General features: G+C 39.1%; 2 protein-coding genes across 5 annotated transcripts; both read right to left on the bottom strand.

Annotated features, from left to right (window-relative positions):
- Positions 1 to 6,174: 6,174 nt before the first annotated feature.
- LOC112203998 (scarecrow-like protein 33) lies at positions 6,175 to 9,260 on the bottom strand. 2 transcript variants are annotated; one of them, XM_024344888.2, is made up of 2 exons: positions 8,741 to 9,260; positions 6,175 to 8,426 (listed from the first exon to the last, which is right to left on the bottom strand). In XM_024344888.2, the coding sequence occupies exon 2, from the start codon at positions 8,391 to 8,393 to the stop codon at positions 6,297 to 6,299; it is 2,097 nt and encodes a 698-aa protein (XP_024200656.1). In that variant the 5' UTR covers positions 8,394 to 8,426; positions 8,741 to 9,260; the 3' UTR covers positions 6,175 to 6,296. The 2 variants fall into 2 exon arrangements, with proteins under 2 accessions (XP_024200656.1, XP_040362173.1); XM_040506239.1 differs by having other exon boundaries at positions 6,175 to 8,308; positions 8,741 to 9,258.
- Positions 9,261 to 10,139: 879 nt separating this feature from the next.
- On the bottom strand, positions 10,140 to 13,587 carry LOC112203997 (scarecrow-like protein 34). 3 transcript variants are annotated; one of them, XM_040506237.1, is made up of 3 exons: positions 12,829 to 13,587; positions 10,738 to 12,798; positions 10,140 to 10,557 (listed from the first exon to the last, which is right to left on the bottom strand). In XM_040506237.1, exons 1-2 carry the CDS (start codon positions 13,265 to 13,267, stop codon positions 10,826 to 10,828), a joined length of 2,412 nt encoding a protein of 803 aa, XP_040362171.1. In that variant the 5' UTR covers positions 13,268 to 13,587; the 3' UTR covers positions 10,140 to 10,557; positions 10,738 to 10,825. The 3 variants fall into 3 exon arrangements, with proteins under 3 accessions (XP_040362171.1, XP_040362172.1, XP_024200653.1); XM_040506238.1 differs by having other exon boundaries at positions 10,738 to 12,812; positions 12,843 to 13,587; XM_024344885.2 differs by having other exon boundaries at positions 10,738 to 13,587.
- Positions 13,588 to 14,544: the final 957 nt, after the last annotated feature.

The following is a 14,544-nucleotide window of genomic DNA, read 5'->3' as shown; positions in this document are numbered from 1 at the left end:
CTTGAGAGAGAGAAAGGATTATGGCCACGTGGTAGCCCAATATAGGAAGAGAGGAAAATAAGGAAAGAAAAGAAAATAAAAAGAAAAAAAAAGGAAAAGAAGATGAAGGACGTGCACGTGGGAGAGGAAGGGGAAGGATTCTGATGCTGACGTCATCATGACATCAGCAACGTAATTATTTTATATTATATATATATATATATCACACACATACATATATATATTTTCTTCTTCTCTTTTTCTTTTCTTCTTTCTTCTTTTTTTGCTTTCTTCTTCTCTCTTCTCAATGCACTTCCGCATATATTATCGGAGACAATTGGATTTCACTTCCTTGATGACGTTGACCATGGTTGACCCGCATTGACAATTTCATCCTTTTGTCAGAAACTTCATTTTGCTCAATTTCCCACCATTTTCTCTTGGTTTCTGCAATTCCGCTTATTTCCTACACAACAAATAAAAATGGATTAATTACATAATAATTTACTTAAGGATTAACTTATTCCTAGTGTTTTAGATACAATTACATGCATATAAATGCGTGTAATCACCTCACCCATTAATTGAGATGCACCTTGTGCACGTTGCGGGCATTCCCTAGGAGGGTTGGTGCCACCACCACGTCCAGGGATGCCACGACCCCCTCTCCCACGTGTGGCATTGCCACCACGTGTATCTGCACCAAACTTGGGGTTTCCTTCCTGGTTAGGGCAGTTATATGGGCCCATACGTCCCTCATGTCCCTCATTCTTAGGGTACTGCTCCTTGCACCATCCTTTGGGTGCATTATAATTCACCTCATGAACACTCTTAGTTCCAATGGCCTTGAATTATAATTCCTCACGAGTATGTTATCATGTGTCTTAGCTATAGATATAACATTGATAAGCTGATGAAACCTCGTGATCTGTCCAGCATTGACTTCAATACGGTATTGCTTTGATACCACAATGGTTGAAACGGGGAAGGTGGAGAGAGTTTTCTCAATTAGCTCTTGCTCTGTGACAGGTTGTCCACAAAACCTCAACATGGACTGTATGCGAAGAGCTTCTTAATTATATTCAGTAACAGACTTGAAATCAGCAAAGCGCAGATTGTTCCATTGAACCTTCAAGTCAGGGAGGAGGGAATCTTGGACATTGCCAAAGCGCTCTTCTAGCGCTACCCATAGCTCTCTTGCATCCTTGATCGACATATACTCCAATCTGAGTGCCTTGTCCATATGGCGTCGCATCAAGATAACTGCTTGAGCATGCTTTGTAGGTGTTCGCACAAACACAAGATCCGGGTTAGGTGCCTGGATTATGGGTAGTATTCCCTTCGAAGTGAGGTGGTTCTCCCCTTCGAAGTGAGGTGGTTCTCAACATCTGTTACCCAACTATGGTAATCCGAGCCTGTTGAGTCAAGCATAGGAAAGTCGAGCCTTGGTTCATTCGACATCTTGAAAATAAGAAGAGAATATATATTAGTTTTGGAGCTAAACTTCTACGAAAACTAAAATAATAGGATTTCCGAGCTATGCTACCAAGAAATCAATTTCCAAGAATCTCTTTTGGATTAGACTAAATAATAAAGTTTTAATATGGTCACAATTTGATGCTTGCGGACGCTCTTAGTCCAAGCATTATAAACACTCTTAGTTCGTTTAATTATGAACACTCTTAGTTCATACGAACACTCTTAGTTCATTAAGCGTGAATCCACACAATTCTGGTTTGTTAAATACTCAAAACCATTTGGCAACATATATTCCAATAGTCTGCAGAAAATAAAAGGAATTTAAAAGACAAGAAAGCAGGAACTTTAATCGTAAAAACTTACTTGGTAATTTGAAACTTTGCTTCACGATTTTTTATACACGCGCGTGTTGATGCAGGCGTGTAGCTAAATTAGGATTGCCGAAATCTGGTCGGAAATTGGCAGTTAGTGGGCTGCCCTTCTCCCTTCCCCTTTTTTTTTTTTTTTCGCCACCCAGGCATGCTTCCCCCTTTGTTTTTCTTTTTTTCTTTTCTTCTTCTGGGCCCACTCCTTCTCCCTTCTTCTTCTATGCGTCTTCTTCTTCCTCTTTCTGTTTTACTGGTTTTTTTTTTCTTTCGACAACAGGAGTTGTTGCTGCGGGGGCAGACTGCAGGGGCTACGAGTGCGTAGGGGTTGCAAGTGCTTGGCGGGGGCTACTGTGCAAAGGCAGCAGTAGTGGCAGCAAGTGGGCTGGGCAGGGTGGTGAGGCTGCGGTGAAGCTGCAGGATTGAGCGGAGGTTTAGGGCGTAGGGTTTGTAGGCGGATGCGTGCGGAGGCAGGCAGCAGCAGGGAGTAGGGCTTGTGCTTGCGGCAGGGAGCAGTAGAGTGTGCGGCTAGGGGCTGCAGGCTTGCGGCAGTTTTGGTGATTGGGGTTTTTTTTTTTTTTTTTTTTTTTTTTTTTTTTTTTTCTGCTAGGGTTAGGGCTCGTGCTGATAACGTGTTGTAGGTGAATTGGAATTGTGTTTATTATTGATAATAGGAGCCATTTATATAGGGACTTACAAGGTACATAATAGGTAATAGAATCCGAATACAATTGAATACCTATAACACTTTCCTATTACAACTCTAAACCCTAGTTTGTAGAGGCACACATGATGTCGACATCCTTCAACACTTTGAAACCTAATTTGGGACTATGTTGATCTCTACGGATTGATGTTGGCATCAAATTGCAGGTTTGAAACTATGGAACCCAGAACCAATTCAATTATACCTTGATTCAAATTCTAATTCAATCAATTAAGATGAGTTTTTCCCAAAAGTGAAAGTCCTCAATTTTCACTTGTGGATTGGTCCATGCTCTTAGGGTTTAGGCACTGATAAGTTAACATGCACTTGTACTGGTGGTGCATTTTCAAGTCTTACACTTAAATAACTTATATTCAATGACGTAGAGGACACGTGGCTTTGAAGCATTCACAATTGCTGATGCGGGAAGCGTGAACACGATAGTAAGGGGCTCCGTCAAGCGTCGAAAGCCATATGAGATAAGGTAGAATCCACTAGCAATTACGGACACAGCCGTAAGAAACATAGAGAAACTTCTCTAATATTTGGTTTTTTTATTGATAACTTGAATGAAAATTACAATCTAAGAGGTGCCTTATATATAGGGCACATAGCATAAACCTAATACAACTAGAAAACAAAAAAGAATAATTTATTATAGACTCAAGCTAGAAAACCTAATTAAACCTCATTAAATAAAAATCAGAAATAAAATCCTAGATACTAAAGAATATTACGCTTGGAATCCCAATCAAGATTTTGCTCGCGAATCCCGATATATCCAAAAGAGTAATTTATGATTAATTTCATCATTAAGAAGCCTATTTGAATACCAATTTCCAATATTCAAATTATTCTTCTTAATGTGAAGACGTTTCTTTCTTTTCGAGATTTTTGGTTGAAATTGGCTAAAATTTTGTCCAACATCAGTCTCCTCCACTTGATAAGAACTCGACCTCGAGTTCCTCTTGTATGCAGCTTGATCATTAGTAGGAATAAAACATGATAAGCCATCAATTTCAATATTCTCGAAATTAAAAGGTATCACCATGGATCCAATACCGTAGACAAGTTTAGAATAAGCATCTTGAAACTTGAACTCCTCCACTTGAAAAGGAATGGTCATTGACTTCTCCTTGGGTTGATCTTGAATACAATTAGGCATGCATGACATGGATATCGATATGATCAATGAATCAGCTTCCTTGTCCTTAATGAGTTTCTCTTCAATCTTCAAAGTAGCTTCTTCATGTTCCTTTTCGCACACCCCAGGATGGTCATTCTTGATGTTCTTCCTTCCAGGCTTGATTTTAATTTTGTGCGACTCCTACCTAAATAAATATGTGTCATCTTTGCAATAACCACCTTTGACGCTTTCATGCCATGACCTTCCAAAAAGCACATTAGTGTCATCCATGTCAATCACATGACAAATAATCTCTTCTTTATAAAATTTTCCCATAGAGACAGGAACTTTACAAACCTCTGTTACTTGTGCATATTCATCCTCCCCAAATGGAATCCAGTATGGATCATTTAGCTTCACTGTCGGTAATTGAAAATAATCCACAACTTTGTTTGCTACAAAGTTCTCTCGTAGACCACTGTCAATTATTACAGAGCATACCTTGTCTTTGATGACACATGTAGTTCGGAAGTCGTCGTAATCCGGCGTTGTGAATATCCAACGTTCCATGTTTCTTTTTTTTCCTCTTTTTTTTTTTTTTTTGGATTGATGAGCTTGTCCTAGGGCGAATCCCTTGGCATGTTCCTCTTCAACGAAACTTTCTTTGATAGATACTCTACGACCAACGTCGTTGAGGTTGGTGGTAGTGAACTTCTCCCTTGGATCGTCGTCTGCTAAGGAGCGGGCGATACCCGCTCTGATACCAAATGATGCGGGAAGCGTGAACACGATAGTAAGGGGCTCCGTCAAGCGTCGAAAGCCATATGAGATAAGCTAGAATCCACTAGCAATTACGGACACAGCCGTAAGAAACATAGAGAAACTTCTCTAATAATTGTTTTTTTTTTATTGATAACTTGAATGAAAATTACAATCTAAGAGGTGCCTTATATATAGGGCACATAGCATAAACCTAATACAACTAGAAAACAAAAAAGAATAATTTATTATAGACTAAAGCTAGAAAACCTAATTAAACCTCATTAAATAAAAATCAGAAATAAAATCCTAGATACTAAAGAATATTACGCTTGGAATCCCAATCAAGATTTTGCTCAAGAATCCCGATATATCCAAAAGAGTAATTTATGATTAATTTCATCATTAAGAAGCCTATTTGAATACCAATTTCCAATATTCAAATTATTCTTCTTAATGTGAAGACGCTTTTTTCTTTTCGAGATTTTTGGTTGAAATTGGCTAAAATCTCGTCCTACATCAATTGCATGCTCCAGAGTGAAGTATATCTTGATCATATTGAAAAATAGTGACTTTGCAAATGTGTTTATAAAGATTTGGGCCCTTCTCGATCACCATTGTCAATTAGTTTTAGTTGTTAGGCTTAATTTACTTTGTCATGATATCATCAATTTTTTCCATGTGTGAATGTCTAACGGCCACCTATACTCCATGTTACCTTATATAAGTTGTCATGTGTAAGGCTTGAACATAACGACATGGGCATGATTGCATGAAGAAGATTTGCAATTGCCATGATGATCCTGAAGCTATTTTCTCTTCACTCTGTTTCTATCTTTGGGAAATATGGAAAATGAGATGCTTGTGTGTTTTCAAGCACATCCAACCAAAGTCATGGGTATCAATATCCAAATCATGGATGAGATCTCATATGTTTTTATCAAATGATATCCAAATCATGGATGAGATCTCATATGTTTTTATCAAATGGTGGCAAAACGTACCGAGAAAAAGAACAAAAACAAAGCTAACTAGTCAGAGTGGATATGACAATACCTAGAATGTCATCAAGCACAACTTCAATTACTAGAGTAGGGGGAGTACTGGAAGTGCAGACACCCTAAGAATGATGTACACTCTCTTTAGCAAGCAGATTCTCCGTTATTATGCTTGCAGTTGAGCAACAAGGAACCAAGAGAGTGCAACTCAAGAGTCTCATTTTGTAGAATATGAACCGGACTAGCTTCTGGAAATTCAAAGAGTTGGTAAGCAGCAAACCATAAACAAGACCCCATACTTCAGATTGGAAAACTTCACCAACGCCAATATTCATCATGAATCCACTAATCTATTTTCCATTCACATCTCTAATGACAGCCCCAGCTCCATTCAGACCATTAGAATTTAAAGTGTGGCGAAAATTTAGATAACAATATTGAAATCGAAAAGCAGCTGACTACTGCCGTTCACATGTCAGGAAATGGCCAGTGAAGTTTATATAAGAAAATTTCCTAATCAACATAGTGAAACAAAAACAGAGACCAACTATCTGTTACACTTCTCATAGATAACAGAACTAGTTTAGGTGGATCATTGATCACCCACCTATAACGGGTGGAAATACCAAAATCACAGATAACTTGCCAACAAAGAGTGTGTTTGTCCAGAAGCTGATACCCTCAGATCGATCAAGCTTTGCTTGAAACTTTGAATTCAAAACACTGATCCTATATCAGCTCCATTTGACAGAGACGAGTAAATGGATATTAACAATGAAATCATTAGACCATGACAACATGCAGTAGCATACAAGACCATTTCCTATGTGAATGATTACAGGAAAAGTTTGAAAACCATACAAAAAAAACAGACTGTGAAACTCCTACTCGCGTTTCCAGAAGGAAAGAGCCATGAGGACTCTTCCTTTCCATCCCTGCAGCATCCACTGCTCGTCTTCATCAATACTAAAATCATTGTGATAACCCATCGACTTCGACATAGTCTTCACCTTCTTCAACAGCTCCTGGTCTAATGGGAGCTGCTTGAACCCAGCCCTCACATTCCTGACCTGCCACTTCTTATATGTCTCAGGCCTTTCAACTATTTCCAGTCCCTCACACGCCACTACATTCATTATGTCTCTACCATATCCTGCTCTTTCGAAAAACAGTCGTTGTTGATCCTCACAAGGAATTGTGGCCTCAAAGACATTAAAGAGTGCATCGTAGTGGAAGAGTGCCTGTTTGAAACGTGTGAGAAAGAAGGGTGAGTTGTATGCCCCATTGACAACCCCATGAATGAAAATTTCTGGATTGATTTTCTTGATCAACTTTAGGACAGCGTCTCTCGGACTGTTCCCCATCATTGTCACATCAGGAACGTGCTTTAACCGGTGTAGACAGTTGACCACAATCAGCTCATTTCTGTCGATCTTAAGATCATCAAATCCAACAGTTTCCCATTTCTGAGCAATGACATGGAACTCAAATGGGACACTAAATCTTGCAGAATACTTTGCTAAGCGACGACCAGTTTCTTCAACCCTCTCTGTGGGTCGAAATCCTGGTTGGGGAAGCTCAATTGTAGTGATACGAAGCTTAGGAGGTCCACCATGTCTCTCTGAAAGACATTGGATGAGAGAGGGCCATTGGAAACCATAAGAAGTACCAAAATCAATAATGTGAAGACTTGTTGCTTTTTCTGCTAGTTTCATAATTGTCATATTGGCAAAGAAGTGTGGCACGGTCTTCAAAGGGGTTGAAGTGACATACGTCTGGTAACTTTTCAATATTTCAACAGTTGATATCTGCATGCTTGCAATAGGCGAATACGACGGGGTTCTAGTGCCAGCTAAGCGTACCTCGAGGCCATCAGCAAAGTAATGAGCTAATCTCTGGGTTGCATCACCATAGGGAGAAGAGTGCTGTCTAATCTGCTTCAGTAATTCACTAGCATTTCGTTGGTCATAACTTGCAACAGCTTGCGCGCATTGAGTTAACATTGTGCACAAATCTACTACTTTCTCCTTTTTATTTTGTCTCTTTGAACGTGCTGGCTTAGATACTTTGCACTGCCCACTTCCCTCATTAAAAGAATCATGATGAGCACTACACTCGGCTTCGTGATTCACACCTTGAAAGAGTAATGCCTTATCAAACATCTCTTGCGGCTCAGAGTCGTCAGTAAAATAGGCAACTGACTGCTTGTTGCTTCTCCATTCTTCCAGACAATGAGCATCCTGCCTTTGACGAATTTTTTTTGCCTCTGATCTATTTGCTGAGTTGTACCGATCACTCTGTTGCTCAGACACCAAATTTGATCCTATTAGTGTCTGAGGACCTTGAAGCATTAATTGGTACCTCTCCGCATCAATGACTTCAAAATTTTCATGGAACTTGTTTGCTTCCTCCACCCTTCCAAAATTGCCTGGACTTTGCAGCTTAGAACTTGAATCAGAAACCAAGGAGGTATCCGATAGACACTCAACAAGAGAAGACTGGAAATGACAAGATTCTGAAGGATCAGCAACCCCATATGTCTTACCAAAAATAGAGCCACCATTGCTATCACAACTCTCCCTGTAATCATCCGAGTTCTCAAAGCTTTGGTTGAGTACTGTAGCATCCTTTGGATTAAGGACATCATAGAAAGATTTCTCAGCAGCTTGGAGGGCCAAACAGTCCTGTAACATACAAGGCTTGTCCTCAATGTCCTCTTCGAGAAGAATATCACTTATATACTTGAGAACAGGATTATTGTAGTCACTAATGTCGCCACCATTTCTGTCTGAAGTCGGCTTCAAAGATGTACTAGAATCACTAAGAAGGTCCAAGTTGGTAGGAAGGAAAAGTGGGTTGATGAGTTCATGATTTACTTCAAACCCATTACCATGATCTGGATAAGAATAGTTTGAAATTGAGCCCTGATCAAATACGAATGTTTCCATGGGAACAGAATATCTTTTAAGAAGTGTATCCATGACAACAACCTATCTTTGCAGAAAGAATCGCAACTGTCATATGCAATCAACTCATCAGAAGGAAGCATTAGGAAAAAGAAAAATGGATATATGAAGCATCCAGGAAAAGAGAGCAAGATTCAGATCTGTACAATATCAGCAAACCACCTATGAACATGATCGAACAAGGTTTAAAACAAACAAACAAACTGAATAAAAGCTGAACCAATTCAAGGAAGAACTAACAAATATTGATTCAGACTTGTACAATATCAGCAAACAGGTTATTGTAAAAAACATTGAATTAAAGCTGGAACGTACATCTCAAGAAATGGATAACTAAGAAAATATTGGAGAGTAGGTCACACCTGACGAAAATATTAATGATCAGACAGGGACTGGATGTGTGTTATATGCCTTCTGAAACAAAAGCTCGACAGCAATCTTCCCAGTAATGAACTAATATGACCATTCATTCTAAGAAAGCATTAATCCTTTTTTTTTTTTTAAGGTAGTGAAGACAGCATTAATCTTAAACTACGACGATGTCAGCCTCCACCTTCTAGCTAGCAAGTCCAGATCATATGGGAGAGCCAATCAGTGCTTAGATGTAAAAATCAAGAGGGACTATGTACAAATCAAGAGGGACTATAAAAATAATTGAACATAAAGATGAACTGCACCGGGACAGATCAACAAAGTTGCTAAACCCATGCGTGATTATAATTTTATTGGTGTTACTATCAAAGGTTCTAGTCAAGGTTAACAAACGAATAAAGGTTTATAGAACAAAGACATTTCTCACTGCTTAAGTTTATCATTTAAAAATCAACCTATCACCTAGAGTATTAAGGAAAAGTCAAACATCACATCACATGGATGCCGGTTCTAATTCAACTTAAATTCAAATATATGAGAATTTTACCAAGATCATTGCTCCTGAGTTTTGAACTGTTGGATCCAGTAAAATAGTAAATTTCGCGGTGTAAGCAACCGAAGCATGCAATTCTCTAAAATTACAGAGAAAATAAATCAAATGTGTTCGACATATGTTGCCACACTCTAAAATTAGATGATGAAAACGTCCGTTACAGAAACAGGAAAAAAAGAAAAGAAAAAAAGGTATGTTCATTGTCATCCCAGAGCATCGTAGAGATTATCTAAAATTAGATGTGCTCATCATCTGTTGCCAAACCCTGCAGTAAAGACAGTAGACAACTTCGTTGCACATGTCCGGTGAAAAGGCTAAAAGATTAAGAGCAATGAGTGAGCTTATGTGAGGTGATTTCAGTATGAAAGTGAAAGCGAGAACATGGACTGATAACCACAACTATCTGCAACACATCGGAGAGATTTTCAAAAGAGAACATAGGCATCATAGATACACCAAAAAGAGTGACCTCAACTTCCAAGACACTAGGAGTCAAATAGCTTTACAATTCTGTCACTGTATCCACCAGCTATCATCCAGCTTGATAACCATGAATCACCTAGCTGAGTACGGGGAAAATGCCTTGTCCAACCCAAAATGATGGCCACCAATTGGAAGTCAGACGAGATATGCTGGGACTACATAATGCAATTTGATACCACTAGTTCTTGTTTTTGATAATGCAGTCATTCGGAAATTCTCACAGCAGTTTGATGCATTAACAAAATAGGCAAGTTAATAAGAAATTGAGATGCTATCTATACAGGAAAAACAAGAGAAAAGAAAACTATGAGAAACGCAAGCGACTGATTAATGAACCACATAAAAACACTATAAATTAAATCAAAATTCCACTTCTTGATAACTTCTGATAAAACGGATACAAAACTTCAAGTTTCCAAAAGATTGTACAAAGATTCAGAATAGAAACTTCCCTCCACTGCTACACCGATGGTGAATACAAGGATCGAGGCAGTGTTAGTGTAACAATAGCTTTCCATCACAACAGAAGTTCATATTTTGTTATCTATCTAGGCAGTTTTATTGTCCATAGTTATACAACCAACTGCATCTAGACAACTATACATCATACAAGAACCCATAACTCGATTGTCATTTATCATGACCAAAAAGCCTTCAGATATCGCATCTATTTGAGTCCAAAGAGATATGCAGAAACCATCTAAGCAAATCATCTCTCCTCCAGTCCTCCTTAGGGCTCTTCTGCAAGAAGAAAGTACTGCCACAATTGACCTGTAAAGCATGAATTCAATATGGTCAGCTTCTTTTTCTCTTGCTGAGTCGGTCAAATAATTCAAATTCATCACTATAAGTGACCAACTTTAGAGTATAGAAGCAGAACCTCTTACTAACATGAGAAAAATATATGCATGAATGAAAAAAGGAATACAAAAATGCGAGAGAAAATAATACCTCTGAACAGGTTATTGGACATCCTCTTCATCCCCAGTTCTCACAGAAGATCAAACTTCAAAAAAGAAAAAAATGCTTTGCAAGAATCCTATGCAGGCACCCAACAAGAAGAAGCATAGACAATTCGGCCCTTCCATCCTTGTAGCATCCAATCACTATCTTGATCAATTGTGAAATCTTTGTGGTACCATGCCTTTACCTTATCCCTAAACACCTTCACTAACTCTTGGTCCAATGGCAACAACTGTAAACCAGCCCTTTGACAACGTACCTGCCATTGCTTGTATGTCTCAGCTCTCTCAACCCTCTCTATCCCCTCGCATGCTATCACATTCATGGCCTCCCGGCCATAGAACTCACTTTCAAACATCAACCTCTCTGGACTGTCACGGGGTATAGTAACATCAAATGAATCATACAAGGCAGAGAAGTGGAAGAGAGCCTCCCGAAATCGAGTGACAAAGAAAGGGGCATTGTAGGCACCATTAATAATAGTATGAACAAAAATATCTGGTTTCAACCTCCTGATTAGCTTTAGAACAGAATCTCTTGGACAGTTCACTTCAACTGTCTCGTCCAGTAGGTTCTTGAACCGTGACATACAATTCACAGCAAGCACCTCATTCCTCTCAACCTTGAGGTCATCTACTTGGATGGATTCCCAATTCTGCGAGGCTATCGCATTAAACTCAAAAGGAACCTTAAAGCGCTCACAATATCTTGCCAAGCGGCGTCCAGTCTCTTCAATCCACTCTGCTGGACGAAATCCAGGTTGGGGAACCTCTATCCCTGTAATTCGTAACTTGGGAGGTCCACCAGCTCTCATTGATAGCTTCTGGATAAGGATTGGCCACTGAAAACCATACAGGATACCAAAATCTACAATATGGAGGGTAGTTGCTTTCTCAGCCATCTTAAAAATCATCTTGTTTTTAAAGAAAATTGACATTTTCTTAAAAGGGCAAGCAGAAAGACTAACTTCGTAAGATTTCAAAATATCAACAGCCGATGTCTTTTTAGAAGCAAGAGAAGTATAAAAAATCTGGGTTCCAGTGCCAGTACCAGCCATTCGTGCCTCAAGGCCATTTGCAAAGAAATGAGCCAACCTTTGAGATCCATCACCAAAAGGAGAAGAATGCTGCCTTATTTGCTTTAGTAGTTCGGCAGAGGTCCTAATATCATTGGTAGACACAGCTTGTGCACACAGAATCAGGAGATTCCTTAAATCCACAGTTTCCTTCTTCTTGCCTTGTTTCTTAGCACGAGCCTTTCTACCTTCACCATTTGATGCTTGTGGTTGTCCATTTGGCTGTAAGTTTTTGCCTTCTTCATTCTGCATATCTACATTGTTGCCACATGAACCACATGAAGACTGATTACCCCCCTCGGTACTAAGCAAGACCTTGTCAAACATCTCGGATAATTCGTCCTCCTCCTCATAAATTGCAGACTGCTTGCTACTCCTCCCTTCTTCAGAATCCACATCTTCTCGCTCATGATTCTTCCTTCCCCTTGACCCATCAGGTGAGTTCTTTGTTTCCCTTGACCCATTCGGTGATTTCCTCCTTCCCCTTCGCCTACTAGGTGAGTTCTTCCTCTCACTTTTTTCCCTCTTGACGATAACAGTTGGAACACGTCCTTTCACTTGTGGAGACATTGTGCTGCTTTCCAAATCAATAACCAATGGATTAACTTTGGGAAGGAACTTACTAGCTTCCTCTAACCCTCTCTGAAACTGCAACACAGATTCACTATCTGTAAATATATTCTGAGCCAGAAACTGATTTACAGAAGATTCGGACATCCCATCACCAAAACTAGACAGGCTATTTGTCACAGGAACAGACAACTGAGAATTGGAATGAGAATTAAACTGGTAACCACTGTCACCGGATTGAGAGGTTTCTGATGAAGATGGCTTCTGCTCTCCATAATCACCAAGCGATTGAGAATCAACCGATTTACTAGCGCCAGTACTAGGACTACTACTAGCATTGAAATCACTACTGTTACCAGAAAAGTAACTATCAGGGCTCTCAACTTTTCGATCAACATAAAGCGGTTGCTGATTGGGTTGATCAACATAAAGTGGTTGCTGATTGGGTGAGAAGGGATACTGTTGACCAAGAACATCATAGAACGATTTCTCAGTGTCACGAAGACCCAACGGATCATAGAACATGATGGGCTTTTGCTCTATGTTCTCTTCCATAAGCATCTGGTTTACATACTTGAACACAGTTTCAGAGAAGTCAATGTCATCAGAGGACGGAGAATCTACTCCGGGGCTAACAGTGGTAGGAACAGAAAAAGACTCGCCCTCTGTGCTGACACTAATTGGAGGAACAAGATTACCGGAATCCGGCTCAGGTGGAATTGAAAACTGATTGCTGAAAAAGTTGAGATCTGGAGAGAGCTGGTTAAATTGGTACTGATTTGGGATTTCTGGGAATTGAGATGAATTGGGTAACATGGGATCGAAATCAATGTCGTTCATGAAATCAGGGAGTCCAGTGTAAGTTGGATCCATAATCACAAACAATCAAATTCTGAGTAAAACCCACAAGAATTCTCACTAGAAGCAAGAGGGAGGAGGGTTCAAGTCCAAGACTCAATTTTTAAGGAAAGAACGAACCTTTACTGAAGAGAAAGGCAAAGAAGTTGAAGGGCAGGCGTACCTGGAAGAAAGCTTTGAGATTTATGAACAAAAAAGGGTCATACACTGGAGGAGCACCATACGCGGCCAGGTGTTGTAGTGCTATATATAATAAACTGAGGGATCGAGAGACCCATGTGACGAAGTTTCTTGGAACGCAGGTATTTGTGAGACGAAAATGGGAATTAGTTTGTAACCAAACTTATCGGGAATTAGTAATGGTGGGCGGGGGTTGTGTGGCAGTCAAAGAAGCTGGGAAGTCATCCATTTTGACATGAGGTACCGGCTAAACCAGTCTTGTCTTTCATGGAGAGTATGATTGGTCTCATGACCTGATCATGCACTCATGCATGTGTTTGACTCTACAGCCTTGGATTTGGTTTTGCCTCCATCCTTGTCCCTACTACCATGCGACACAAATTAAAATTTAAAACATTAAGTTTTCTTGATCGAAAGTTATTCAAATTAAAAGATTAAGTTTTCTTGATCGAAAGTTATTCAAATTATAAACTATTGCAAGTTGAGAGAGGGAAATAGTGATTTCAGTTTTCAGGTGGGACGAGATTGATGGAGCTTTGCAGCTTATAGTGTTGGAGTTAGGTTCTCCTATAATGTGATCGAATAAGATTTGTTCAAAGGAAAGAGAGTCATTGGATTTTTTTTTTATTCTAGATTCAATGTAGAAGGATCCTTTATAAAATAGATTCGCTTATGAGAACAAAATTAATATATTGTAGAAGAAACACATGTAAAATTGATTTCATTATGAGAAAATTTAAAAGGAGTTTCTATCATCTTTTTTAGATCCTACATGCATATCTTATTATATCAGTAATTTGAACATGCGATCACCATATATAGATTATTCTAAATAACCATCAGACGACAGCTCATTGATAAAAGAGTTTTCACATTATTCTTTAGATATTTTTTACTTTAAAAATTCTCACTTTTTTGTAAGTATAAAATCTTAAACTCCAGTGTTTGGCTACTAATCACTCTTTATAGCTATACCGAACTCTGCATAGCTAGTGCATGCTCTACCAAGTACTCTTTATGGTGCTTATTAATTATCAGTTTTTTGCCCAAAATTTGTCATTTTCTTTTTTGTTCAAACTCATTTAACAGCTATCGAACACTATTTATAGTTT

Source organism: Rosa chinensis, chromosome 5, assembly GCF_002994745.2.
Source record: "Rosa chinensis cultivar Old Blush chromosome 5, RchiOBHm-V2, whole genome shotgun sequence".
NCBI classification, from domain to species: domain Eukaryota; kingdom Viridiplantae; phylum Streptophyta; class Magnoliopsida; order Rosales; family Rosaceae; genus Rosa; species Rosa chinensis.
The sequence above is the reverse complement of the archived record's forward strand: the minus strand, read 5'-3'. Positions and strand labels throughout refer to the sequence as shown.

Coding starts and splice junctions, on each gene's coding strand:
- LOC112203998 (XM_024344888.2), bottom strand. CDS start 8,393: ATGGATACACTTCTTAAAAGATATTCTGTTCCCATGGAAACATTCGTA.
- LOC112203997 (XM_024344885.2), bottom strand. CDS start 13,267: ATGGATCCAACTTACACTGGACTCCCTGATTTCATGAACGACATTGAT.